Below are 27,703 nucleotides of genomic sequence, written 5' to 3'. Positions count from 1 at the left end.
AAAAGCATAGAAAAAAGCACAGAAGTCTAAGCCCTGTTCTTCTAGTAACCCAAACCGCTTGAGTTCCCAACTAAGCTCTTTTTGTTATTTCTCTTCTCTTGAAACTTAAACTCTTATCTGAGCTCTGAAGATAAAGGAGGAAAAGGGGTGGCATTACCGATAGCGACTAAGCGACGGGTAGCTGAGAAACTGAGCTCTGACTGGAAAAAAAGGGGAAAGCCGCACTCCCAAGCAGCCTTAACGCACAGAGCAGCAAGACCCTCTGGGGCGCCGCGGGAGCGCGCAGCGCGGCGGGTGAACTACAACTCCCAGCGTGCCGCGCGCCCGGCGTTACGCCGCGCCCGCTGATTGGCAGTCGCGGATATTTGAAAGGAGGGGCTGGCGCGGAAAACGAAGGTTACATTTTGGATCCTCGCGGAGTACTGGTCGGGGGGTGGGTAAGTCCTGTACTTAGGAAAGAGGGCGACCTCTGGGGCGGTAAGGCCGGAAGGGACTCGTGAGCGTGGGTACGTGCCAAAGTGAAGGAGATCCCCAGCGCTGACGCGAGGAGAGGCGGGGGTGGCTCCTGGAGGGAGTATCAGGAGGCCTTCGGACGGCTCCGGGGCGCTGAAGGGCTGGGCCGAGGCCTCTGGGGTAGCGCGGCGAGTGGTGTGGTAGTGCGGTCGGGGATCTACCCGGAGGAAGGAAGAGCGGAATCGTCCGTTTATAACGGGAGCACGGCGTCCTGGCGTGGGTTTTCTCCCCGATGAAATTTCTGGTGTGATTCTTTGCCTCCTTCCACGACCTTCAGCCCTCTTCCCTTCCTCCAGTTAGCTTCATTAACGATCTTCTCTAATTGGTCTCTTTTTCTCTAGCTCTCTGGTGTCATGAGGAACTTCAAAGGAGTCAACTTTGGGACTCTGCTAAGCAGCCAGAAGGAGGCTGAAGAGTTGCTGCCTGACTTGAAGGTGGGGGTGCTGCCTAGCCCGGGATACACCTGGCTTTCCAAACTGAGCTGTTTTGTGTTTGCCTTTTGAAGAGATGGATAAGTTGGGGACCCTCTCTGAGCAACCCTATTTCTTTCTCTACCTCTTTCCTGCCTTTGCTAGCCCCATTCATATCTTTCTCTACTTCTAGGAGTTCCTGTCCAACCCTCCAGCTGGTTTTCCCAGCAGCCGATCTGATGCTGAGAGGAGACAAGCTTGTGATGCCATCCTGAGGGCTTGCAACCAGCAGCTGACTGCTAAGCTAGCTTGCCCTAGGCATCTGGGGAGCCTGCTGGAGCTGGCAGAGCTGGCCTGTGATGGCTACTTGGTGTCTACCCCCCAGCGTCCTCCCCTCTACCTGGAACGAATTCTCTTCGTCTTATTGCGGAATGCTGCTGCACAAGGAAGCCCAGAGGCCACACTCCGCCTTGCTCAGCCCCTCCATGCCTGCTTGATGCAGTGCTGTCGCCAGGCTGCTCCCCAGGACTATGAGGCCGTGGCTCGGGGCAGCTTTTCTCTGCTTTGGAAGGGGGCAGAAGCCCTGTTGGAACAGCGAGCTGCACTCACAGCTCGGCTGAAGGCCTTGAGCTTCCTAGTACTTTTGGAGGATGAAAGTACCCCTTGTGAGGTTCCTCACTTTGCCTCTCCAACAGCCTGTCGAGTGGTAGCTGCCCATCAGCTATTCGATGCCAGTGGCCATGGTCTAAATGAAGCAGATGCTGATTTCCTAGATGACCTGCTCTCCAGGCACGTGATCAGAGCCTTGGTGGGTGAGAGAGGGAGCTCTTCTGGGCTTCTTTCTCCCCAGAGGGCCCTCTGCCTCTTGGAGCTCACCTTGGAACACTGCCGTCGCTTTTGCTGGAGCTGCCACCATGACAAAGCCATCAGCGCAGTGGCAAAGGCTCATAGTTACCTAAGGAACACCAATCTAGCCCCTAGCCTTCAGCTATGTCAGCTGGGGGTTAAGCTGCTGCAAGTTGGAGAGGAAGGACCTCAGGCAGTGGCCAAGCTTCTGATCAAGGCATCAGCTGTCCTGAGCAAGAGTATGGAGGCACCATCACCCCCACTTCGGGCATTGTATGAGAGCTGCCAGTTCATCCTTTCAGGCCTGGAACGAGGCACCAAGAGGCACTATAGACTTGATGCCATTCTGAGCCTCTTTGCTTTTCTTGGAGGGTACTGCTCTCTTCTGCAGCAGCTGCGGGATGATGGTGTAAGTTAAGGACCTGGAGGTAGGATGGGGACATGGTCTGTGGACTCACTACCAGCCTAGGATATTTGGCAAGATCTGGAAGTCCTGGCTCCCTCCTTGTTAAGCTGCTCTCTGGACTGTGCCTAGTGAGCTAGCAAGCAGCCTAGTCTATCCTCAGAGGGCACTGGCCCTTCTGGATATCCTTCCTCGTGCTCCCTGGGCTCTGTCAGCTCTCCAGGACTCTGGGTCAGTCTTCAGCTTGGAGCCCTCTTTATCTCTGCTCCTCATACCAACCTTCTGCTTCCTTCCTCAGGTGTGTGGGGGCTCCTCCAAGCAACAGCAGTCTTTTCTTCAGATGTACTTTCAGGGACTTCACCTCTACACTGTGGTGGTTTATGACTTTGCCCAAGGCTGTCAGGTACTGTCTGGGAATCAAGGAACCTGGACTAGGCTCATAGGGTTTGGGGTTGCTCCACTGCCCTCAAACAGCTTTGGGGTTGCTTGGCTTTGGGTGTGGAGTGGATTGGAGGTCATCTTGGACCCAGCATGACTCCTCACCCTTCTTGTCCCTTCAGATAGTTGATTTGACTGACCTGGCCCAGCTAGTGGAGAGTTGCAAATCTACCGTTGTCTGGATGCTGGAGGCCTTAGAGGGCCTGTCGGGCCAAGAGCTGACGGACTACATGGGAATGACCGGTTAGTGCCCTGGGTCCCAGGCACAGAGTGTGGGAGGGTCATCACCCATTAGGCAGGTGAATAGTACTTGCTTCATGGTTCTGACCATTGTGAGGGTTCCTCATGGTTCAAGGAGGCAGTGAAAGAAATGTTTATAAGTACCAGCTACTCTATGTTTAACACCAGTAGAGAAGTGATGAGGCTAACTTATAGCAGCAGACACTATTTATTTGACTGGAATCTAACTTGGCATTAACAGTTGTACCTAATATGCAACCTTATGACCTTTCTTTTTTTTTTTTTTTTTTTTTTTTTTGAGACGGAGTCTGGCTGTGTCGCCCAGGCTGGAGTGCAGTGGCGCGATCTCGGCTCACTGCAACCTCCGCCTCCCGGGTTCATGCCATTCTCCCGCCTCAGCCTCCGAGTAGCTGGGACTACAGGCGCCCGCCACCACGCCCGGCTAATTTTTTTGTATTTTTAGTAGAGACGGGGTTTCACCATGTTAGCCAGGATGGTCTCGATCTCCTGACCTCGTGATCCGCCCGCCTCGGCCTCCCAAAGTGCTGGGATTACAGGCTTGAGCCACCGCGCCCGGCCCTATGACCTTTCAATATATTTTTTAAATTTCTATTTTTTTAATGTTTTCTTTTTTTCTTTCTTTCTTTTTTTTTTTTTTGAGCTGGAGTCTAGTTCTGTCACCAGACTGGAGTACAGTGGCGCGATCTCAGCTCACTGCAACCTCCACATCCTGGGTTCAGGCGATTCTCCTGCCTCAGCCTCCTGAGTAGCTGGGATTACAGGCATGTGCCGCCACACCCAGCTAATTTTTGTATTTTTAGTAGAGATGGGGTTTCACCGTGTTGGCCAGGATGGTTTTGGTCTCCTGACCTTGTGATCCACTCACTTCGGCCTCCCAAAGTGCTGGAATTACAGGTGTGAGCCACCGTGCCTGGCCAATGTTTTCTTTTTTTTCTTTTTCTTCACTTATCATAATCCAGAAATCATTACAAATGACCTTCCTGTATATTTAAGTGGTTGGTTTTTGGTTTTTTTTTTTTGAGACAAGGTCTTGTTCTGTTGCCTAGGCTGGAGTGCACTGGCACAACACAGTCTCAACCTCCTGGGCTCAAGCAATCCTCCCACCTCAGCCCCCCAAGCTCACCTTGCAAGTTCAAGCGACTCACCTGCCTCAGCCTCCCAAGTAGCTGGGACTGCAGGCATGCACCACTACGCCTGGCTGATTTCTGTATTTTTTGTAGAGACGAGGTCTCACCATGTTGTCCAGACTGGTCTCGAACTCCTGGACTCAAGTTATCTGCCTGCCTTGGCCTCCCTGAAACCCTGTCTCTACTAAAAATACAAAATTAGCCAGGCAGGGTGGTGCATGCCTGTAATCCCAGCTACTTGGGAGGCTGAGGCAGGAGAGTTGCTTGAACCTGCAAGGTGGAGATTGCAGTGAGCTGAGATTGCGCCATTGCACTTCAGCCTGGGCAACAGGGCACTCGAGCCTGGGCAACAAGAGTGAAACTCCATCTCAAAAAAAAAGGAGAATTCTTCCCACAGAGTACTGAAGACTGATTTTATTTTTTCCCAATCATCTATGTTGATGGCCAAGAAGCTGCATAAATAAGTTATTATCATTTATTCATTCAGCAAGTATTTGTTGAGTATTCACTGTGTGATGCACTATTTTGAGTACTTGGATGTGTCAGTAAACAAAACAAAGATTCCTTCCCTCATGGAGCCACGTTCTAGTTTGGGGGAAAAGATAAACAGATTCAGTAAATAAGTGAATTATCAACATATTAGAAAGTGATAAGAAATGTGAGGGAAAAAGAAAAGTAGAGCAGGATAAGAAAGGGAATTGAGAGTCTAAGGTGCATGACGGGGGGCACGTTACCACCTTAAATCAGGTGGTCAGGGTAGACCTCATTGAGAGGGTGATGTGAGCACAGGCTTGGAGGACGTGAGGGAGTTAGCCATGTGGTTTCCTGGAAAAGAACATCCCTGGCAGAAGAAACAACCAGTGCTGAGGCAGGAGGGGGTCTGGTTTGTAAAACAAGTGCAGATGGGCTGAGTGGTGTGGGTTCACCGTACTAGAATGAAGGGCATGGGCCTATTTGGAGCAGGAAGGGGACAGCCACCCCTTCCTCATTCCTAGCAGTAGGGGTTCCTGTCTGATCTGGAAGCTGCTGAGCTGACCATAGATTGAGCTAATCTCTGCTGCCTCTCCAGGAGGAGAGGGTGGTGGGAGCCATTCCTACGGTCAGTTGTGCCTTTTCTTCCCTGCAGCTTCTTACACCAGTAACTTGGCCTACAGCTTCTATAGTCACAAGCTCTATGCCGAGGCCTGTGCCATCTCTGAGCCGCTCTGTCAGCACCTGGGTTTGGTGAAGCCAGGCACTTATCCTGAGGTGCCTCCTGAGAAGGTACAAGGAAATGAGAGGTGCAGGAAGGGAGCTTATGTGGTCGGGGAGTGGGGGGAGCAAGAAAGGGCCTAGCCATCACCCTCCCTTCGAGTAGGGGGTTAGTAGCAGCATGTTGGCACCAGTATTTGGAGCAGTGTTTCCCAAACCTCACTGTACTGTAACTTAGTGTTTTTCTTTAGATTGACTCACTTTTTTTTTTTTTTTTTTTGAGACGAGTCTCGCTTGCTCTGTCGCCCAGGCTGGAGTACAGTGGCGCCATCTCGACTCACTGCAACCTTTGCCTCCCGGGTTCAAGCAATTCTCCTGCCTTAGCCTCCCGAATAGCTGGGATTACAGGTGCCCACCACCACGCCCAGCTAATTTTTGTATTTTTTGTAGAGACGGGGCTTTCACCATGTTGGTTGGCCAGGCTGGTCTCGAACTCCTGACCTCAGGTGATCTGCCTGCCTGGGCCTCCCAAAGCGCTGGGATTATAGGCTCAAGCCACCGCGCTGGGCAAGAACCAGTGTTCTTAAGCAAGAATACCTGTGAACTGATGCATTGGTGGGATTGGCAAGCAAGATAGGTCATAGAGGGGCTTGGGTTTCATCTTGACTGAGGTGATAAGCCTCTAAAGGATTTAAGTGGAGGCATGACAGCAGACAGGCGTTTTGGATTTCCCTGACTTCGCTGTGATGAACGGAGTGCAGGAGAAAAGACTGGGTAATCAGGCTGCTATAGTAACCTAGGCAGGGAGGGGTGGGCTGAACTGAAGCAGCTGCACAAGGGATGGAATGCAGTGGATGGGTACAAGAAGCCAAGGATTAACCTAGTAGGTGACTGGTAGGAGGGAGAGCGAGAGAAGGAAACATCAGACATGGCCCCACATTTCTGACTCAGGAGAAGGCAGTGCCATTTGCTGAGAAGGATTACAGGAGGAGAAGCAGGTTTTCAAGGGTGTGGATTGGAGCCTCTGAGTTTAAGGCACTCAGAGTATTTCATTCTTAGGTGTCTCCTGTCTTGGTTGGGGGTGGCTCAGGAGGCCCACCTGCCAACCCCACCCCACCATGTGGTGTATGTACCTATGCATGTACATCCCTTTCCACCATACACACTCACTGGCTCCTCTCCAGTTTGGTCTGTTCCCTTTCTCTGGTCAGTTGCACAGGTGCTTCCGGCTACAAGTAGAGAGTTTGAAGAAACTGGGTAAACAAGCCCAGGGCTGCAAGATGGTGACTTTGTGGCTGGCAGCCCTGCAACCCTATAGCCCTGAACACATGGCTGAGCCAGTCACTTTCTGGGTTCGGGTCAAGATGGATGCGTCCAGGGCTGGAGACAAGGAGCTACAGCTAAAGTGAGTTGGGGGCCAGATGCGATGGCTCATGCTTGTAATCCCAGCACTTTGGGAAGCTGAGGCGGGTAGATCACTTGAGGTCAGGAGTTTGAGACCATGGCCAACAAGGGGAAACCCCATCTCTACTAAAAATACAAAAATTAGCTGGGTGTTGGCCAGGCACGGTGGCTGACGCCTGTAATCCCAGCACTTTGGGAGGCCAAGGTGGGTGGATCACGAGGTCAGGAGATCGAGACCATCCTGGCTAACATGGTGAAACCCCGTCTCTACTAAAAATACAAAAAATTAGCCAGGCGTGGTGGCAGGCGCCTGTAATCCCAGCTACTTGGGAGACTGAGACAGGAGAATGGCATGAACTCAGGAGGTGGAGGTTGCAGTGAGCCGAGATCGCTCCACTGCACTGCAGCCTGGGCGACAGAGCAAGACTGTGTCTCAAAAAAAAAAAAAAAAAATTAGCTGGGCGTGGTGGCGGGTGCCTGTAATCCCAGCTACTCAGGAGGCTGACGCAGGAGAATTGCTCAAACCCCTGAGGTGAAGGTTGCAGTGAGCCGAGCTCGCACTACTGCACTCCAGCCTGAGTGACAGAGGGAGACTCCGTCTCAAAAAAAAAGTGAGTTGGGAAGGGGGTCAACCATGTTTCTCCCATGGATAGAGTGGCTTTTGGTACTCATGGTCATGTCCTTTCATGTTTATGTCTGAAAAAGACAGTAATTCCTTCATTCATTAGTTATTCATTGAGTGCCTACTATATGCTAGCCACTGTGCTAGGTACTTGTGGGTATAGTGGTGACAATGGTCTTACTTTCGTGGAGCTTATATTCTACTTGGGGAGATATTTTTAAAAAGGACATTTTGTGTCTGTTTTTTTTTTAAATAGAGACAAGGTCTCACTATGTTGTCTAGGCTGGTCTTGAACTCCCAGGCTCAAGTGATCCTCCCACCTTGGCCTCTCAAAGTGCTAGGATTACAGGCATGAGCCAATGCACCCAGCCTTCATGTATGCTCTATGAAGACAACTAAACAGTGATTTGCCAAAAGAGGAAGCAACTCTAGGTAGGTTATTTAGGAAAGCCCTTTTTGAAGAAGTGACAGATGAGACCTGAGGATGTGAAGGAATCTACTCTATAAAGATCTCAGGGAGCCTAGGCAACATAGTGAGACCTTGTCCCCACTTAAAAAAAATTAGCCGAATGTGGTGGCATGAACCTATAGTCTATTTACACTTAATTAGGAGACTGAAGTGGGAGCAAGGAAGAGCCTGGAAGATCAAGGCTGCAGTGAACCGTGATCACGCTATTGCACTCCAGCCTGGACAATAGCATGAGACTGTCTGGAAAAAAAAAAACCTCAGGGAAGAGAATTCCTTGCAGAGAGAGTAGTAAATACAAAGGTTGCAAGGTGGGAACAAACTTGGGACCATGCTTGAGAAAGCCAGCATGCTGGGGGTAGTAGAATAGGAGTATAGGATGGAGAGCCATATGGAATTGAGGTGGTCAAGGTGGGAAGAGGCCAGGTCACACAGGGCCTTATAGGCCATGGTCAGGGCTTTGGAAATGATTCCTAGTGGGAGCCCACTGCAGTTTGTTAAACAGAGGAGCAATGCAATCTGATTCAGATTTTTATTTTTTTATTTTTTTTTATTTTTTATTTTATTTTTTTTTTTTTTTGAGATGGAGTCTCGCTCTGTCACCCAGGCTGGAGTGCAGTGGCCGGATCTCAGCTCACTGCAAGCTCCGCCTCCCGGGTTCACGCCATTCTCCTGGCTCAGCCTCCCAAGTAGCTGGGACTACAGGCGCCGCCACCTCGCCCGGCTAGTTTTGTCTATTTTTAGTAGAGACGGGGTTTCACCGTGTTAGCCAGGATGGTCTCGATCTCCTGACCTTGTGATCCGCCCGTCTCGGCCTCCCAAAGTGCTGGGATTACAGGCTTGAGCCACCGCGCCCGGCCCTGATTCAGATTTTTAAAGCCATGACTGGAAACTTACTGAGCTTTCAGCAAGCCAAGGCTGGGGCTCCTCAGCATGGGAGCAGAGGCTATATGCCTTCTGGGCTCCACCCTGGTGCTGAGCATGCCCTCTCTCAGGACTCTGCGAGACAGCCTAAGTGGCTGGGACCCGGAGACCCTGGCCTTCCTGCTGAGGGAGGAGCTGCAGGCCTACAAGTCTGTGCGGGCTGACACTGGACAGGAACGCTTCAACATCATCTGTGACCTCCTGGAGCTGAGCCCCGAGGAGACACCAGCCGGGGCCTGGGCACGAGCCACCCACCTGGTAGAACTGGCTCAGGTGCTCTGCTACCACGACTTTGCCCAGCAGACCAACTGGTAAGGAGTAGTAGCTTGCGGAGGCCACTCTTGCTCCTTGCCCTAGGTCCTCTCACACTCTTCAGAACCAGTTTCCCTCTCCACATCCCTGAGTGCTCCCTTCATCTTGTGGCCATGGGAGCACATGCAAAGGGTGAGGCCAGCTGTTCTGTAGCCAGCCCTTCCCAGGGCACTGTGGCAGGTACTCATAGTAGGCCCAGCTTAAGCACATCTTCTCCCTGCAGCTCTGCTCTGGATGCTGTCCGGGAAGCCCTGCAGCTTCTGGAGTCTGTGAGACCTGAGGCCCAGGCCAGAGATCAGCTTCTGGACGATAAAGCACAGGCCTTGCTGTGGCTTTACATCTGTACTCTGGAAGCCAAAATGCAGGAAGTGAGTGTGGCTGCTGTGGGGCTCAGTAGAACTGGGTGTAGGAATTATTGTCCCTGGGCCCCCAACAAGTTGGTATCAGCCCTTTTTATTTTTGTTTTTATTTTTAGAGATGGGGTCTCTCTGTTGCCCAGGCTGGTCTTGAACCGGGCTCAAACAATCCTCCCACCTCAGCCTGCCGAGTAGCCAGGACTATAGGCCCACACCACTGTGCCCTGTTTTATACTCCAATCTTCCCCTCCAGGGTATCGAGCGGGATCGGAGAGCCCAGGCTCCTGGTAACTTGGAGGAATTTGAAGTCAATGACCTGAACTATGAAGATAAACTCCAGGAAGATCGTCTCCTATACAGTAACATTGCCTTCAACCTGGCTGCAGATGCTGGTGAGGGTTAAATGGAGTATGGCATGGGCATCTCCATGGTTTCCTAAGAGTGGAACAGGGACCCCTGGTGAGAGAGAGCCTGACCTTGTAGAGTAGGAGGTTGTGTAAGCAGTGGGAGGTTGATGTAAAGGGCAGAGGATGTTATGGAGGAAGGCAAGTTCTCTCCAGATTGCCCATGCTGAGACAGCAGTCATTTTCTTCTGGCTTAACAGCTCAGTCCAAATGCCTGGACCAAGCCCTGGCCCTGTGGAGGAAGCTGCTTACAAAGGGGCAGGCCCCAGCTGTACGGTGTCTCCAGCAGACAGCAGCCTCACTGCAGATCCTAGCAGCCCTCTACCAGCTGGTGGCAAAGGTAATGAGGTGGGGCATTTAGGGGGACCCATATAAATAAGGACTAAACCAGAAACAGCTCCTTCACCTTCTTTGGCCTGTGAGCCTGCTGAGAAGCCATGAAAGCCAGTGATGAAGCACAGGCCTGTATCACCAGTCTTATTTTAAATCCAAGCTCCCTCATTGTGTATGGCCTCGGGCAAGTTGCTTAACTTTCTAAGCCCAAGTTTCCTTATCTCTAAAATAGGGGCCATACTACTGCCTCGTGGCGTTATTATTCAGTGTGGCAGTGCATGGAAGAGGTATTGTGTAAATGGTGTGCTGGAATGTTAGCTTTAGTCTGGGCATCATAGCGAAACCCCATCTCTACAAGAAATAAAAAAAATATAGCCCGGTGTGGTGACATGTGCCTGTAATCTCAGCTACTCAGGTGGCTGAGGCAGGAGAATCCCTTGAGCCAGAAGGTGGAGGTTGCAGTGGGCTAAGATCGCGCCACTGCACTCCAGCCTGGGGGACAGAGCAAGACACTGTTTCATTAAAAAAATAAAAGTTAGCTTTAATGATTAGATGATTTGTTACCTATCAGAAAAATACATAGATGCCTTTATACACAATTTTACATTCTTACATTGTTATGTGTGCCTTTTTTTTTTTTTTGAGATGGAGTCTCACTCTATAGCCCAGGCTGGAGTGCAGTGGCGCAATCTGGGCTCACTGCAACTTCCACCACCTGGGTTCAAGTGATTCTTCTGCCTCAGCCTCCCGAGTAGCTGGGACTATAGGCGTGCAACCATGCCTGGCTACTTTTTTGCATTTTTAGTATAGACAGGGTTTTACCTTATTGGCCAGGCTGGTCTTGATCTCCTGACCTCAGGTGATCCACCCGCCCCAGCCTCCAAAAGTGCTGGGATTACAGGCATGAGCCACTGTGCCCAACTTTTTTTTCCCCCCCAGAGATAGTCTTGCTCTGTCACCCAGGCTGGAGAGCAGTGGCGTGATCTCAGCTCACTGCATCCTCCACCTCCTGGGTTCAAGCGATTCTCCTGGCTCACTCAGCCTCCTGAGCAGCTGGGATTCCAGGCGCATACCACCACACCCAGCTAATTTTGTATCATTGGTAGAGATGGGGTTTCACCGTGTTGGCCAGGCTGGTCTCGAACTCCTGATCTCAGGTGACCCGCCTGCCTCAGCCTCTCAAACTGCTGGGGTTATAGGCATAAGCCACTGTGCCTGGCCTATAAGGCCATGTACATTCTTATTTCAGGGAGTTTCACAAGCTTCCTGAAGCTCTACCCTAGACTCCATATTAGGAAATTTAGAAAAAATAAAATAAAAGCCATTATACATGCTGTTAACTGTGAGCATTAGACCATATTTCTAGCAGGGGAAGCTACCTCAGCCCTAGATTTGAGTCTTGGTTCTGCCACATACCTTTATGTGAACTTAGACAAGCAACCCATGTGAGTCTTAACTTCCTGTACTGTAAAATTGGGATTAGAGTTGTTATGAGGGTTAAATGCATTGATGCATGTAAGCCTTGGCACAGTGCCTGGCACATAGTAAGAACTCAGAAAATCCTGGCTATTGATGATGAATGGCATCTAGGCTTTAAAACAGTAGGGGCAGGGTGATGATTACTTCATCTGGGTAACCACATTCCACCCAGGCCCTGAGGTCAAACTACAGTCCAAGGTCCCAAAGGGCTGGGGAGCAGAGGGTAGAAATGGAGGCTTGAGCAGGGGTGAAGTAAACTGTGGCTGCTCTTGCTGACCAGCCCATGCAGGCTCTGGAGGTCCTCCTGCTGCTACGGATTGTCTCTGAGAGACTGAAGGACCACTCGAAGGCAGCCGGCTCCTCCTGCCACATCACCCAGCTCCTCCTGACCCTCGGCTGTCCCAGCTATGCCCAGGTGAGTGCCCAACCAGCCTAGTCTGGAGACTGCAGGGGGCCTGTAGCTTTAGAGGCCCACTTCTTTTCTGAGAAGACAGGATATCAAAGGGGCAGCTTCTCAGCCTTTTACCACCACAATTGGCTGGAGAATTGTGGAGTGTGGAGCAGTTGGAGGCGGCTGCAAGAAGGGGAGTCATCTTTGTCCTTCCTGCAAAACCAGTTGTTCATTAAGTTTACAGACTGCTGCAGGAATATACCGCCAGTCTTGTATTTCCTGACTGGTTCTGTTGCCCTAGTTGATGCTTCATTGCTCACATAAGGCTATCACAGTGTCTCCTGGTTGGTCTCCTTGGCCTCTAGTTTCTCCCTGTTCTACTTCATCTTCTTAATGACCACTGGTAGGCACAGGTGTGATCTAATCTCTTTCCTACTTAACCCTTTTCCCTTTTGCCCCAAGAATACTTGCCAGTGCTTACGGTTGCAGTGTTTACCCCTGGATAACTTTGCCACGAAATATCTCACTCTTACTATTTTCGCATCACTCTAGTATATTGACTTTGAAAACAGAAGACATGATTCTGTTTACAGCATTCTCTTTTTAGTGGTGTCATTTCCATTCACAAAATATAGTAATTCTTTTTTTTTTGAGTTCAAGCGATTCTCCTGCCTCAGTCTCCCGAGTAGCTGGGATTACAAGCACCTGCCACAATGCCTGGCTAATTTTTGTATTTTTAGTAGAGATGCAGTTTCACCACATTGGCCAGGCTGGTCTCAAACCCCTGAGCTCAGGTGATCTGCCTGCCTTGGCCTCCCAAAGTGCTGGGATTATAGGCGTGAGCCACCGCATCTGGCCAAAATATAGTAATTCTTTTTTTTTTTTTTTTTTGAGGTGGAGTCTCACTCTGTCACCCAGGCTGGAGTACAGCGGCGCAATCTTGGCTCACTGCAACCTCCGTCTCCTGGGTTCAAACAAGTCTCCTGCCTCAGCCTCCCGAGTAGCTGGGATTTCAGGCACGCACCACCACACCCAGCTAATTTTTATTGTGTTTTTAGTAGAGATGGGGTTTCAACATATTGGCCAGGCTGCTCTCAAACTCCTGACCTTGTGATCCACCTGCCTCGGCCTCCCAAAGTGCTGGGATTACAGGCATGAGCCACTGTGCCCAGCAGCCTGCTTATTTTTTAAAATTTATTTTATTCATTTTTTGAGACAGGGTGTTACTGTGTTGCCTAGGCCAGAGTGCAGTAGCATGATCATGGCTCACGGCAGCTTTGACCTTCTGCACTCAAGTGATCCTCCCACATCACCTTCCTGAGTAGCTGGGATTACAGGTACATGCCACCACACCTGGATAATTTTTAAATGTTTTGTAGAGACAGAGTCTCACTATGTTGCCCAGGCTGGTCTTGAACTCCTGGGCTCAAGTGATCCTCCCGCCTCAGCCTCCCAAAGTGCTGATATTACAGGCATGAGCCACTGTGCCCAGCTACTGCTTACTCTGTATATAGCTTTAATCTAAAAGTGGTTAACCAGGCTGGGCGCAGTGGCTCACACCTGTAATCCCAGCATTTTGGGAGGCCGAGGTGGGCAGATCACCTGAGGTCGGGAGTTCGAGACCAATCTGACCAACATAGAGAAACCCCATCTCTACTAAAAATACAAAATTAGCCGGGCATGGTGGCGTATGCCTGTAATCCCAGCTACTTGGGAGGCTGAGGCAGGAGATCACTTGAACCCCGGAGGCGGAGGTTGCAGTGAGTCGAAATCATACCATTGCACTCCAGCCTGGGCGACAAGAGCGAAACTCCATACCAAAAAAAAAAAAAAGTGGTTAACCAAGTGTTAAATGCACAATTTAGAGAGTGAATCAATAACTCCTGTGCAGATTATAATATCTGAAATAATATAATATTTATTGGACATGTTGAGCATTTTGTTTATAAATGCTTTACTCCACTTTTTTTTTTTGAGACAGTCTTACGCTGTCGCCCAGGCTGGAGTACAGTGGTGCGATCTCTGTTCACTGCAACCTCTGCCTCGGGTTGAAGTGATTCTCATGCCTCAGCCTCCTGAGTAGCTGGGATTACAGCGTGTGCCACCACGCCTGGCTAATTTTTGTACTTTTAGTAGATACGGGCTGTCACCATGTTGGCCAGGCTGGTCTTGAACTCCTGACTTCAGGTGATCCGCCCACCTTGGCCTCCCAAAGTGCTGGGATTACAGGCGTGAGCCACGCAGTCGCCCTTATTTACTCCACTTTCGTTTGAAGAGTGTGGCTGCCTTTCCTCATGTGCCCTCTGATTGCTTCCTTAGTTATACCTGGAAGAGGCAACATTGAGCCTGAAGCATCTCAATCAGACCACTGACACATACCTGCTCCTTTCCCTGACCTGTGATCTACTTCGAAGTCAACTCTACTGGACTCACCAGAAGGTATTTCTCACTTTCTTCATCTCCGAAGGCCCTGGGTATTAGAAAGAATTTAGGATTTTCTTGATATTTGCCTGGCTTTTGAGATTTCCCTGGAGCTAGGCAGAATGTTCCTGACCCTGAGAGGCAGGCATATTTCCTAGCCTTGCCCTCGCCAGCGACTTGCTCACCAGTCCTCCTCTGGTGGAGATAACAGTCCTTTTCCTTCTTCAAGGGCAAGGGGCAAAGTCTGTCCTGTGACGAAAAGCTGGGACAACAGTGATCCTGGGAAGGCATGGGAGCTCTGGACTAGAAATCCAGGGGATCGCAAAGACTTGAGTTTTCTCCCAAACTAGTTGTGTGACTTGCGCATGTCTTCTACCCTCTCATGCTCTAGTTTCTTTACGTTTTTATCATTCCTAAATTGGTGGACAAGTCACTGGTGAGGGCAAAGCTAGGAACTGTTACTGCTTCTCAGGGTCAGGAACGTTCTGCCTAGCTCCAGGGAGATCTCGAAAGCCAGGCAAATACTCAGAAAATTCTAAAATCTTTCTAATACCCAGGGCCGTCAGGGATGGGGCCACGTAATCTCCAGGGCCTCTCAAGTTCTGAAGTGCCTGTCTGACTCCACTTACTGCCTCCTCTGGCCCCTTCTCTCCTTTAGGCGACCGAGGGTGTCTCTCTGCTACTGTCTGTGCTTCAGGATCCTGCCCTCCAGAAGTCCTCCAAGGCTTGGTACTTGCTGCGTGTCCAGGCCCTGCAGTTGGTGGCAACTTACCTTAGCCTCCCGTCAGACAGCCTCTCACATTCCTTGTGGGAGCAGCTCTGTGCCCAAGGTGAAAGAATAGGGTGGATGGCCCCCTTTGGATGATGTGTATGGTTTGTCTGCTCTCAGCTCTTCTCAAACCTCATCCCCTCTGCCAGCTGTGTGGCCCAGCCTACCTAGAACCTGCACAGAGTAGGCTTGGGATAGCAGATGGGTTTCAGTTTGCCTGCTGACTCTATTGGTGTGTCAGCAATTGGTGACTGCCTGGAATACTAGGCTGAAAGGACTTTTTTTTTTTTTTTTTTTTTTTCCTGAGGCGGAGTTTCACTCTTGTTGCCCAGGCTGGAGTGCAATGGTGCAATCTCAGCTCACTGCAACCTCCGCCTCCCGGGTTCAAGCGATTCTCCTGCCTCAGTCTCCTGAGTAGCTGGGATTACTGACATGTGCCACTACGTCCGGCTAATTTTTGTATTCTTAGTAGAGATGGGGTTTTACCATGTTGGCCAGGCTGATCTCGAACTCCTGACCTCAGGTGATCCGTCTGCCTCAGCCTCCCAAAATGCTGGGATTACAGGCTTGGACCACTGTGCCCAGCCAGCTGAAAGGATTCTGAGACCCCCCATGGGATCTCAGAGGGAAGGCGTTATGAGATTGATTAGCTCTGCCTGCCTAAATGCAGAAGGAAGCATGGGAAGCAGGCTTTGCTGCCTTAGCAGCTGAAGGTGGTAAAGTTCTGGCTGCATCCTCTCCCTTCTTTGCCACACCCACCACAGGCTGGCAGACACCTGAGATAGCTCTCATAGACTCTCATAAGCTCCTCCGAAGCATCATCGTCCTGCTGATGGGCAGTGACATCCTCTCAACTCAGAAAGCAGCTGTGGAGACATCGTTTCTGGACTATGGTGAGTCTGGGGAGGACAGCAGGGCCCTGTTGGAATGGATAGGCTATATGAGAGGGCTGCAGTTTTTTTTCCAGATGATCCACACTGTGGCTGAGTGATGGTTGTCTTGTCTCTTTTGCTACAGGTGAAAATCTGGTACAAAAATGGCAGGTTCTTTCAGAGGTGCTGAGCTGCTCAGAGAAGCTGGTCTGCCACCTGGGCCGCCTGGGTAGTGTGAGTGAAGCCAAGGCCTTTTGCTTGGAGGCTCTAAAACTTACAACAAAGCTGCAGATACCACGCCAGTGAGTACAGGGCCAGAGGATATGGCAATGATGGCACCAGAGTGCCATGCACCCTTGAACATGGATTCCAAACTGTTCCACAGATTACATGCTATGTTTAGATGCATTCGTGAAAAAAGGCATTCCACAGCTAAGTAAGTGGGAAATGCTGAGTTAATCAAGGTTAGATGTTTTTATTTCCCGTAGGACTCTCGTGTCCTTCAGTATGTGGATATACCTTGCAAATCTCCAAAAGGGAGATCTAGTGTACAGCGTTTCCCTAAGAATGTTCTCCCACAGGATCTTTTTTTTTTTTTTTTGAGACGGAGTCTCGCCCTGTCGCCTAGGCTGGAGTGCAGTGGTGCAATCTCGGCTCACTGCAAGCTCCGCCTCCCAGGTTCACGCCATTCTCCTGCCTGAGCCTCCTGAGTAGCTGGGACTACAGGTGCCTGCCACCATGCCCAGCTAATTGTTTTGTATTTTTAGTAGAGACGGGGTTTCACCGTGTTAGCCAGGATGGTCTTGATCTCCTGACCTCGTGATCCGCCCACCTCAACCTCCCAAAGTGCTGGGATTACAGGCATGAGCCACTGCGCCCAGCCTCCCACGGATCCTTTTATTGAGGAATGCAGTTTGGGAAATCCTGTCCCAAGGCACAAGGAGAGTTGGGATTAGAGAGAAGAGTAGAGTTTTTCCCCAGGGAGCCTTTAAGTCAGCTTAAGGGAGTGAATGCCTTTTGGAGGCAGGGAAGGACTGAGGTAGCTCAGCCTGGGAAAGAAACAGAGAAAGACTCTCCAGGAAAACAAAGGATTCCTCTGATTGGTTCTCCTCTCCTCTCTCAACAAGGTGTGCCCTGTTCCTGGTGCTGAAGGGCGAGCTGGAGCTGGCCCGCAATGACATTGATCTCTGTCAGTCAGACCTGCAGCAGGTTCTGTTCTTGCTTGAGTCTTGCACAGGTGAGCAGCCATGTCCCCATGCCCATAGGCCGTGCTGAAATGACACACACTACAGCACATCTTTCTGTGTAAAGGTTTCGTTGCCTTTTTTTTATTTTTGAGACAGTCTCGCTTTATTACCCAGGCTGGAGTGCAGTGGTGTGATCTTGGCTCACTGCAACCTCTGCCTCCCAGGTTCAAGTGATTCTCCTGCCTCAGTCTCCCCAGTAGCTGGGACTATAGGCATGTGCCACCATGCCCGGATAATTTTTTCTTATTTGTAGTAGAGATGAGGTTTTACCATGTTGGCCAGCTTGGTTTTGAACTCCTGACCTCAGGTGATCCACCCGCCTCGGCCTCCTAAAGTGCTGGGATTACAGGCATGAGCCACCGCACCCAGCCTTTGTTCCCTTTTTTTTTTTTTTTTTTTTTTTTGAGATGGAGTCTCGCTCTGTCACCCGGGCTGGAGTGCAGTGGCCGGATCTCAGCTCACTGCAAACTCCGCCTCCGGGGTTTACGCCATTCTCCTGCCTCAGCCTCCCGAATAGCTGGGACTACAGGCGCCCGCTACCTCGCCCGGCTAGTTTTTTGTATTTTTTAGTAGAGACGGGGTTTCACCGTGTTAGCCAGGATGGTCTCGATCTCCTGACCTCGTGATCCGCCCGTCTCGGCCTCCCAAAGTGCTGGGATTACAGGCTTGAGCCACCGCGCCCGGCCCTTTGTTCCCTTTTTAATCAGATACTGACTTCTGGTCCCAGGGCAGCATTCCCTTGACTTTAGTCCAACCATTGGTCTCCTTTAGACAGCCTGTCCCAGACTTACCCTAGTTCTAGTTTTCAGTGCTTCCTAATACATTTTGGCTATTTAAATTTGATTTAGATAATATTTGGGGCCAGGCTTGGTGGCTCATGCCTGTAATCCCAGCACTTTAGAAGGCCAAGGCAGGCAGATCATGAGGTCAGGAGTTCGAGATCAGCCTGGCCAACATAGTGAAACCCCATCTCTACTAATACAAAAATTAGCCAGGTGTGGTGGCGGGCACCTGTAATCCCAGCTACTCAGAAGGCTGAGGCAGGAGAATCACTTGAACCCAGGAGGCAGAGGTTGCAGTGAGCAAGATCACACCATTGCACTCCAGTCCAGGCGACAGTGTGAGACTCTGACCCAAAAAAAAAAAAAGAAAGATAATATTTAGAATTCAGGTCCTCGGCCGGGCGCAGTGGCTCAAGCCTGTAATCCCAGCACTTTGGGAGGCCGAGACAGGCGGATCACGAGGTCAGGAGATCGAGACCATCCTGGCTAACACGGTGAAACCCCGTCTCTACTAAAAATACAAAAAACTAGCCGGGCGCGGTGGCGGGCGCCTGTAGTCCCAGCTACTCGGAGGCTGAGGCGGGAGAATGGCGTGAACCCGGGAGGCGGAGCTTGCATTGAGCTGAGATCGTGCCACGGCACTCCAGCCTGGGCGACACAGCGAGACTCCGTCTCAAAAAAAAAAAAAAAAAAGAATTCAGGTCCTCAGTCACACTAGCCACATGGCTAGTGGCTACCGTATTGAGTAGCACGAACATCCTCAGGAGGGCTGAAGCTAATCATAAAACATTGCATTTATGGCACATTTTGTCTCCTCAATCACATATACTTCTAGTATTTCATTTCCCCCACACTAGACCCCATAAAGCTGGGTGGGAGCATAGATTATTTTCATTTGTTAAATGAGAAAGTTGAGAAGTCAATGTTTGGGGCCAGGACCACAGGGTAGGAGGCAGGATTCAGGTGTGGGCCTGTTGGGGCCAGCCTGCTCTTCTCAGCCATGTGGCCCCTGAGCTGCAGGTGTGGGGGCTTTGTGGCCTGCATTTGATCCACTGTTGGTTGGAAAGAAAACATTAAAGATTTTACCTCCTAGGCGGGCGGATCACAAGGTCAGGAGATTGAGACCATCCTGGCTAACACTGTGAAACTCCATCTCCACTAAAAAATACAAAAAACTAGCTGGGCGTAGTGGCGGGCGCCTGTAGTCCCAGCTACTCGGGAGGCTGAGGCAGGAGAATGGCATGAACCCAGGAGGCGGAACTTGCAGTGAGCCGAGATCACGCCACTGCACTCCAGCCTGGGTGACAGAGTGAGACTCCATCTCAAAAAAAAAAAAAAAAAAAAAATTTTTTTTACCTAAAAAATAAGCCATACTAATATTTGATATGTTTTTTTTGTTGTTGTTTTTGTTTTTGTTTTTGAGACGGAGTCTCACTCTGTCACCCAGGCTGGAGTGCTGTGGCCAGATCTCAGCTCACTGCAAGCTCCGCCTCCCGGGTTCACGCCATTCTCCTGCCTCAGCCTCCCGGGTAGCTGGGACTACAGGCGCCACCACCTCGCCCGGCTAGTTTTTTGTAGTTTTTAGTAGAGACGGGGTTTCACCGTGTTAGCCAGGATGGTCTCGATCTCCTGACCTCGTGATCCGCCCGTCTCGGCCTCCCAAAGTGCTGGGATTACAGGCTTGAGCCACTGCTCCCGGCTATTTGATATGTTATACAGTAATACATATATATATATACATGTACATATATAAAACACGTATATTAGAGAGTTGGGCCCCAAAGTCGCTTAGGAAGTGCTTGATACCATTTCTCCTTATTTTGTAATTCTTGTTCTGCCTTCTCCCCAGAGTTTGGTGGGGTGACTCAGCACCTGGACTCTGTGAAGAAGGTCCACCTGCAGAAGGGGAAGCAGCAGGCCCAGGTCCCCTGTCCTCCACAGCTCCCAGAGGAGGAGCTCTTCCTAAGAGGCCCTGCTCTAGAGCTGGTGGCCACTGTAGCCAAGGAGCCTGGCCCCATAGCACCTTCTACAAATTCCTCCCCAGACTTGAAAACCAAGCCCCAGCCCATACCCAACTTCCTGTCCCATTCACCCACCTGTGACTGCTCGCTGTGTGCCAGCCCTGTCCTCACAGCAGTCTGTCTGCGCTGGGTATTAGTCACGGCAGGGGTGAGGCTGGCCATGGGCCACCAGGCCCAGGGTCTGGATCTGCTGCAGGTCGTGCTGAAGGGCTGCCCTGAAGCCACCGAGCGCCTCACCCAAGCTCTCCAAGCTTCCCTGAATCATAAAACACCCCCCTCCTTGGTTCCAAGCCTCTTGGATGAGATCTTAGCTCAAGCATACACACTGTTGGCATTGGAGGGCCTGAGACAGCCATCAAACAAGAGCCTGCAGAAGGTTCTAGAGTCAGGGCTGAAGTTTGTAGCAGCACGGATACCCCAGCTGGAGCCCTGGCGAGCCAGCCTGCTCTTGATTTGGGCCCTCACAAAGCTAGCTGGCCTCAGCTGCTGTACTACCCAACTTTTTGCAAGCTCCTGGGGCTGGTGGCCACCATTAATAAAAAGTGTCCCTGGCTCAGAGCCCTCTAAGACTCAGAGCCAAAAACGTTCTGGACGAGGGCGCCAACAGGTAGCCTCTGCTCCCCTGCGCCTCAATAATACCTCTCAGAAAGGTCTGGAAGGTAGAGGACCGCCCTGCACACCTAGACCCCCAGGCCGGATCAAGCAAGCTGGCCCTCATGTCCCCTTCACCGTGTTTGAGGAAGTCTGCCCTACAAAGAGCACGCCTGAAGTTCCCCAGGCCCCCAGAGTACAACAGAGAGCCCAGACGCGCCTCAAGGTGAGGTGGGACTGTTGCTAGGTGGTGGTGATGGTGTTGGATGGGGTTATTCCTGGAGGAGAATGTTTTATAGAGCAGGTGTCCCTGTGGAATAGCGGGGTCCCCAGGGCCTAGTGGAACCTTAATCTCCTGCTATCTGCAGTACCCCAACATCTTGCTTTTTTGTTTGTTTTTGTTGTTTTTCTGTTTGTTTGTTTTTTTTTTTTTGAGACGGAGTCTTGCTCTGTCACCGAGGCTGGAGAGCAGTGGCGCAATCTCAGCTCACTGCAGGCTCTGCCTCTCGGGTTCACACCATTCTGCCTCAGCCTCCCAAGTAGCTCGGACTACAGGCACCTGCCACCACGCCCGGCTAATTTTTTGTATTTTCAGTAGAGATGGGGTTTCACCATGTTAGCCAAGATGGTCTTGATCTCCTGACTTCGTGATCCGCCCACCTCGGCCTCCCAAAGTGCTGGGATTACAGGTGTGAGGAACCACCGTGCCCGGCCTTTTTTTTTTTTTTTTTTTTGAGACGGAGTCTCGTTCTGTCACCCAGGCTGGAGTGTAATGGCGCGATCTCGGCTTACTGCAATCTCCACCTCCTGGGTTAAAGCAATTCTGCCTCAGCCTCCTGAGCAGCTGGGATTACAGGCAGGTGCCACCACACCCAGCTTATTTATATATTTTTAGTAAAGATGGGGTTTCACCATGATGGCCAGGCTGGTCTCGAACTCCTGACCTCAGGTGATCCTCCTGCCTCAGCCTCCCAAAGTGCTGGGATTACAGACATGAACCACTGCGCCAGGACAACATCTTTCACAGCAGGACCTAGTTCCAAGTCTCCCTTTGCTTCAGAGACATTTTCCTTAACTCTAACGTTCCTTTTACCTTTTCATCCCACCTTCTGTTCCCTCATTTTCTCTCTTCTTCCCCTTCCAAGAGTCGCTGCCCCTCCATCTAGAGTGTTGGGTGTCATGTGGGAAGTTAGTTCTGAAATCTTCCATGGTCCTGTGGGACAGGGCCTGATGGTGCCTCCACTGCGCCACCTGCTGTCACAAGGTGTCTTGTCACTGAAGACCTCTTGGCCCTTCACCCTTTCCCTCTGCTCTCAGGTGAACTTCAATGAAGACAGTGACTTGGAAGACCCTGTCTCAGCTGAGGCCTGGCTGGCAGAGGAGCCTAAGAGACGGGGCACTGCTTCCCGGGGCCAGGGGCGAGCAAGGAACGTCCTGAGCCTAAAGACAGATGCCGTGGTTGCCCCAGGTAGTGCCCCTGGTAATCCTGGCCTGAGTGGCAGGAGCCGGAGGGCCAAGAAGGTGGCATCAAGACATTGTGAGGAGCAGCGTCCCCAGAGGGCCAGTGACCAGGCCAGGCCTGGCCCTGAGATCATGAGGACCATCCCTGAGGAGGAACTGACTGACAACTGGAGAGAAATGAGCTTTGAGATCCTCAGGGCCTCTGATGGGGAAGACTCAGCCTTAGGTAGGACAGCAAGGGTGAGATGGAAGGTGCATGTTTTGGGGGTTTGTTCTGGGGCAAAGCACAAGCAGTAAGTGCTTCCAAGGAAGTACAGGAAGAATGCTCTTTTGCTGACTCTAAGGGAGTGGATTACAGAAGGAAGAACAAAGAGAATGGCAGGGGGAGGGAGCACTGTGAAAAAGGCCTGCTCTCTCCCCAGGTAGGAAGGCTCCAGCGCCGGACCCTGAGGCAGCTTCTGGAGAATGCGAGCTGCTGAGGCTGGATTCCAGCAAGAAGGAGCTGCCCAGCCCATGCCCAGACAAGGAGAGTGACAAGGACCTTGGTCCTCAGCTCCAGCTCCCCTCAGCCCCCATAGCCACTGGTGAATATGCGACCCCTGACGTTGGTCACTTCGAGAGGGCTGAGCTTCTAGAACTCTTGGCCCCTCTGTCTTTCCAGGCTGGATTCTGATCTGGATCCAGTAGCCTGTGAACCTGTGTTTGAACCCCAGCACTCTGTCTATGAGCTGTGTGCAGGTCACTTAACCTCTCCAAGCTTCTATTCCTTCTGTAAAAATGGGGTTTAGGGGGCACGGTGGAGGGAGTTGATGCCTGTTAGTTGCATGGCACCTCATTTGGCACACTGCTCTTCATAAATGGTAGCTGCTGTTTGCCATGTGGGAGATGAGATAGGGACTCTTCTTTCTTGGAAAGTTCCTGTCAACTATGAAATAAGGAATTCAGCTGTACCAAGTGTCCTGACATTCCTCTAGGTCTTTCTACCCTGGACTCCATCTGTGACTGCCTGAGTGTTGCTTTCCGGGGCATTAGTCACTGTCCTCCTAGTGGGCTCTATGCCCACCTCTGCCGCTTCCTGGCCCTGTGCCTGGGCCACCGGGATCCCTATGCCACTGCTTTCCTTGTCACCGAGTCTGTCTCCATCACCTGTCGCCACCAGCTGCTCACCCACCTCCACAGACAACTCAGGTGGGTGCCCACCATCCCCAAGACTCCTGCTGGGGCAGACTGGAGGGAGGGTCCAGACTTTGAAGGAAGGGGACCTCACCCCTCCCTGTGTTGCTTGCAGCAAGGCCCAGAAGTACCGAGGATCACTTGAAATAGCAGACCAGCTGCAGGGGCTGAGCCTTCAGGAGACGCCTGGAGATGTCCCCCTGGCCCGCATCCAGCGCCTCTTTTCCTTCAGGGCTTTGGGATCTGGCCACTTCCCCCAGCCTGAAAAGGAGAGTTTCCAGGAGCGCCTGGCTCTGATCCCCAGTGGTATGCGGGCAGGCTTCTGGCCGGCTCCTCTGTCCTCTTCTGCATCTTCTTACTGAGGAGCTGGGTGAAGGAGTTTTAGGCATTGGTTAGTTTACATAGATTTATGACCCTTATGTCACACCTTTTCACCTGTTAGCATCTTAAATCAGGAAGGTTTGTTGTTTTTTTAAACCTCAACTTTGAATTACCAGCAAATTCAGTGTCTTTCCCCAGAGGTGAGTTCAGATGCCTGGGGTCTTCTGTACTAACATGAAACATACACGATTTGAGTACCTCACTTTGTTAGTTCCTGTGAGAAACACAAAGTACAGGACATGGTCTCTGTGCACAGGGAGCTATTAGGCAAGGGAGAGCACTTTGACCTCCAGTGACCAAGGAAGGCTTCTTGATGCTGTCTTGAGTGATGGACAGGGATTGAGTGCCCAAGACAGAGAAAGGAATTCTTTCAACAGCTGAATGATTCTGGCTGTATCCTGTTTGTCAGGGGTGACCGTGTGTGTGTTGGCCCTGGCCACCCTCCAGCCCGGAACCGTGGGCAACACCCTCCTATTGACCCGGCTGGAAAAGGACAGTCCCCCAGTCAGTGTGCAGATTCCCACTGGCCAGAACAAGGTAGGATTCCTGGGCCGTGGAGCGAAGTTGGGCTGGGTTGGGCTTTGGGTCAAGCTGCTCACATTCTGTGTTGGGAGAGGGAGAGAGATGGTGATCATGTGGACAGGCAGAGCTCTCACAGCGCCATCTCCCAAAGCTTCCTCTGCGTTCAGTTCTGAATGAGTTCGATGCCATCCAGAAGGCACAGAAAGAGAACAGCAGCTGTACTGACAAGCGAGAATGGTGGACGGGGCGGCTGGCACTGGACCACAGGATGGAGGTGTGTGCTCCTGGGGTGGGGTCAGGCCTGCCCTAGGAACGACCCGGGGGATCCCAGTGTCTTCTCTACCAGAGGGCCTGGGTCAGTGCTAAAGCCACTTCAAATCATTTCTGGAAGTGTAGACCTCAATTTAAAAATATGTCACCTGGGGAGAACTTCAGAGCCCTGAACTTGAAGAATATATGGGAATGGATATTTAAAGATATGCAGGAAAAAAAAGGACTTAAACCCAACTATCAGTTTCCCAGTTTTAGCTTTCATTGCCCACCTGTTAATATTTGTCACAACAGAGGGATAGATAATAGTCTGTACTCTCCCAGTCTCAGAAAATGAAAAAAGTTTCTAGATTCTTGCCTTCAGAAAGATACGTAAGACAGATATGCACGTTGGAAAACGCATTTTCTCATCTCCAGAATGTCAGTGCCTGTGAGAAAGAAGCTCAGTTTCCTCTCCGACTAAAGGGTCTGCCCTCTGCATTCAGGTTCTCATCGCTTCCCTAGAGAAGTCTGTGTTGGGCTGCTGGAAGGGGCTGCTGCTGCCGTCCAGTGAGGAGCCCAGCCCTGCCCAGGAGGCCTCCCGCCTACAGGAGCTGCTACAGGAATGTGGCTGGAAATATCCTGACCCCACTCTGCTGAAAGTGAGTGAGGAAAGGAGGGAATGGGGCCAGGCCCAGTGGCTTGCACCTGTAATCCCAGCACTTCAGGAGGCCGAGGCAGGTGGATTGCTTGAGCTCAGGAGCTTGAGACCAGCCTGGCCAACAGGATGAAACCCTGTCTCTACGAAAATACAAAAATTCGCTGGGCGTGGTGGCCGGCACCTGTAATTCCAGCTACTTGGGAGGCTGCAGCAGAAGAATTGCTTGAACCCGGGAGGCAGAGGTTGCAGTGAGCCGAGATCGCTGCACTCCAGCCTGGGTGACAGAGCAAGACTCCATCTAAAAAAAGGACAGGCGCTGTGGCTTAGGCCTGTGATCCCAGCACTTTGGGAGGCTGAGGCGGGTGGATCATGAGGTCAAGAGGTGGAGACCATCCTGGCCAACAGGGTGAAACCCCATCTCTACTAAAAGTACAAAACTTAGCTGGGCTTGGTGGCACGTGCCTGTAGTCCCAACTACTCGGGAGGCTGAGGCAGGAGAATCACTTGAACCCAGGAGGTGGAGGTTGCAGTGAGCCGAGATTGTGCCACTGCACTCCAGCCTGGGCAACAGAGCAAGACACTGTCTCAAAAAAAAGTAAAGCAGGGAAGGGGAAGAAACTGGACTTAATCCTTTCCCAGCAGCCATCATGAATGAAGATGGTGCTCACCACCACTGTTCCCCTGCAGATCATGCTCAGTGGTGCCGGTGCCCTCACCCCTCAGGACGTTCAGGCCCTGGCCTATGGGCTGTGCCCAACCCAGCCAGAGCGAGCCCAGGAGCTCCTGAATGAGGCAGTAGGACGTCTACAGGGCCTGACAGTACCAGGCAATAGCCACCTTGTCTTGGTCCTAGACAAGGTAAGGAGCTGGGGCAGAGGGGCAGTGTCTAGTGGGGAGTGAGTACCAACTCATCCCCATGCCCCTTCTGACTTCTGCATATACCTGGCTGGGGACAGTAACCTCTTAGTGCTTTTTGCCCAGGACTTGCAGAAGCTGCCATGGGAAAGCATGCCCAGCCTCCAGGCAGTGCCTGTCACCCGGCTGCCCTCCTTCCGCTTCCTACTCAGCTACTCCATCATCAAAGAGGTGGGGTTCAGGGAGTGGTGTCTGGGGATGACTGGCAATTGGGGAAGACCTCAACAAAGAAGGGCAGAGAAACCTGGGAAGAGAGGCGAGGGTCCTAGGAATGGCTCAGACATGGAAAGGGGCTTGGGCCTCTTGATGAGACAAGCATCCTAATCACCAGTGTCTCCTCCTCAGTATGGGGCCTCGCCAGTGCTGAGTCAAGGGGTGGATCCGCGAAGTACCTTCTATGTCCTGAACCCTCACAATAACCTGTCAAGCACAGAGGAGCAATTTCGAGCCAATTTCAGCAGGTCAGGGGCACGAAGACAAGAAGAGTGGGGAAGGGTAGACAACACACGGGGCAACAAGCCTTTTCTCCAGAAACAGCTGTTGCAGCCCACCTTCTATTTAATGATCCCTCTGCCGTCTTTGCCATCTAACTCCTGCCATGCATTTCCCTATTCTCACTCCCGCCTTTTCTCTGCAGTGAAGCTGGCTGGAGAGGAGTGGTTGGGGAGGTGCCGAGACCCGAACAGGTGCAGGAAGCCCTGACACAGCATGATTTGTATATGTGAGTGCTTAAGGCAGGGATGTGGGGAGAGGGCAGTCCTGAGGATGGTATCACCATGGGTTGCTTTGGGACTTGAGAGCCTCTGGAGACAAAGGCAGAGGCCAGGTACTACTAGGTCAAGACTCATCTCACCTCCTTCTGCCTTAGCTATGCAGGGCATGGGGCTGGTGCCCGCTTCCTTGACGGGCAGGCTGTCCTGCGGCTGAGCTGCCGGGCAGTGGCCCTGCTGTTTGGCTGTAGCAGTGCGGCCCTGGCTGTGCATGGAAACCTGGAGGGGGCTGGCATTGTGCTCAAGTACATCATGGCTGGTTGGTGAGTCTCCAAGGGCAAGACCCATCCTAGGGCACTAAGACTCCTGCCCTCACCCCAGGTTCTTTCCCAGGTCTGAATCCTGCCTCTCTTGTGCCCCATTTTCCTCCTATCCCTAGTTCTGTGGCATGCCCGGACCATTTAACCCTTAGCTCCCATCTATTCTTCTCTTGTAACCAAGGGCCAAAGGAGTTTCTCATTGGTTCAGTCCTCTCTACTCACCCACCCCACCACCAATGGTGTTTTCCTATGTATTCTGTTTTAGAGCCCTTACTTTATATTCTTTTCTTTTCCCAGCCCCTTGTTTCTGGGTAATCTCTGGGATGTGACTGATCGTGATATTGACCGCTACACAGAAGCTCTGCTGCAGGGCTGGCTTGGAGCAGGCCCGGGGGCCCCCCTTCTCTACTATGTAAACCAGGCCCGCCAAGCTCCCCGACTCAAGTATCTTATTGGGGCTGCCCCTATAGCCTATGGTTTGCCTGTCGCTCTGCGGTAACCCCATGGAGCTGTCTTTTTGATGCTGGAAGCCTCATACCTGTTCTACCTCCAAGGTTAGATTTAATCCTTAGGATAACTCTTTTAAAGTGACTTTCCCCAGTGTTTTATATGAAACATTTCCTTTTGATTTAACTTCAATATAATAAAGATACATCATTTAAACCTTGTTTTGTGTAGTTTATCTGAGAACATTTAAAGACACGTCATGACTGCCCCCCTTCCTGCTA

The 27,703-nt window shown here is 51.4% G+C and overlaps 1 protein-coding gene across 2 annotated transcripts; it reads left to right on the top strand.

The window, feature by feature from the left end:
• Positions 1–27,643, top strand: ESPL1 (extra spindle pole bodies like 1, separase). Of its 2 annotated transcripts, none has more exons than XM_033221920.1 (31): positions 1–433; positions 855–947; positions 1,117–2,178; positions 2,471–2,575; positions 2,733–2,853; positions 5,125–5,261; positions 6,401–6,594; positions 8,677–8,916; positions 9,141–9,285; positions 9,527–9,665; positions 9,878–10,017; positions 11,770–11,904; positions 14,200–14,319; positions 14,960–15,131; positions 15,835–15,963; positions 16,088–16,244; positions 17,070–17,179; positions 19,821–20,809; positions 21,901–22,270; positions 22,467–22,628; positions 23,019–23,232; positions 23,333–23,523; positions 24,008–24,135; positions 24,272–24,394; positions 24,876–25,031; positions 25,718–25,888; positions 26,012–26,116; positions 26,291–26,406; positions 26,583–26,666; positions 26,814–26,978; positions 27,273–27,643. In XM_033221920.1, the coding sequence occupies exons 2-31, from the start codon at positions 867–869 to the stop codon at positions 27,472–27,474; spliced, it is 6,363 nt and encodes a 2,120-aa protein (XP_033077811.1). In that variant the 5' UTR covers positions 1–433; positions 855–866; the 3' UTR covers positions 27,475–27,643. The 2 variants fall into 2 exon arrangements, with proteins under 2 accessions (XP_033077811.1, XP_033077810.1); XM_033221919.1 differs by having other exon boundaries at positions 1–506.
• Positions 27,644–27,703: the final 60 nt, after the last annotated feature.

This window comes from Trachypithecus francoisi, unplaced genomic scaffold (assembly GCF_009764315.1).
Source record: "Trachypithecus francoisi isolate TF-2019V2 unplaced genomic scaffold, Tfra_2.0 Lachesis_group11, whole genome shotgun sequence".
Classification (NCBI taxonomy): Eukaryota; Metazoa; Chordata; class Mammalia; order Primates; family Cercopithecidae; genus Trachypithecus; species Trachypithecus francoisi.
The sequence above is the reverse complement of the archived record's forward strand: the minus strand, read 5'-3'. Positions and strand labels throughout refer to the sequence as shown.

Bases quoted from the DNA above. Each gene is read 5' to 3' on its own strand.
- ESPL1 (XM_033221920.1), top strand. From the start codon at position 867: ATGAGGAACTTCAAAGGAGTCAACTTTGGGACTCTGCTAAGCAGCCAG. The intron at 5,262-6,400 runs GTACAAGGAAAT...TTCTCTGGTCAG, and splicing joins CTGAGGTGCCTCCTGAGAAG to TTGCACAGGTGCTTCCGGCT. The intron at 14,320-14,959 runs GTATTTCTCACT...TCTCTCCTTTAG, and splicing joins TCTACTGGACTCACCAGAAG to GCGACCGAGGGTGTCTCTCT.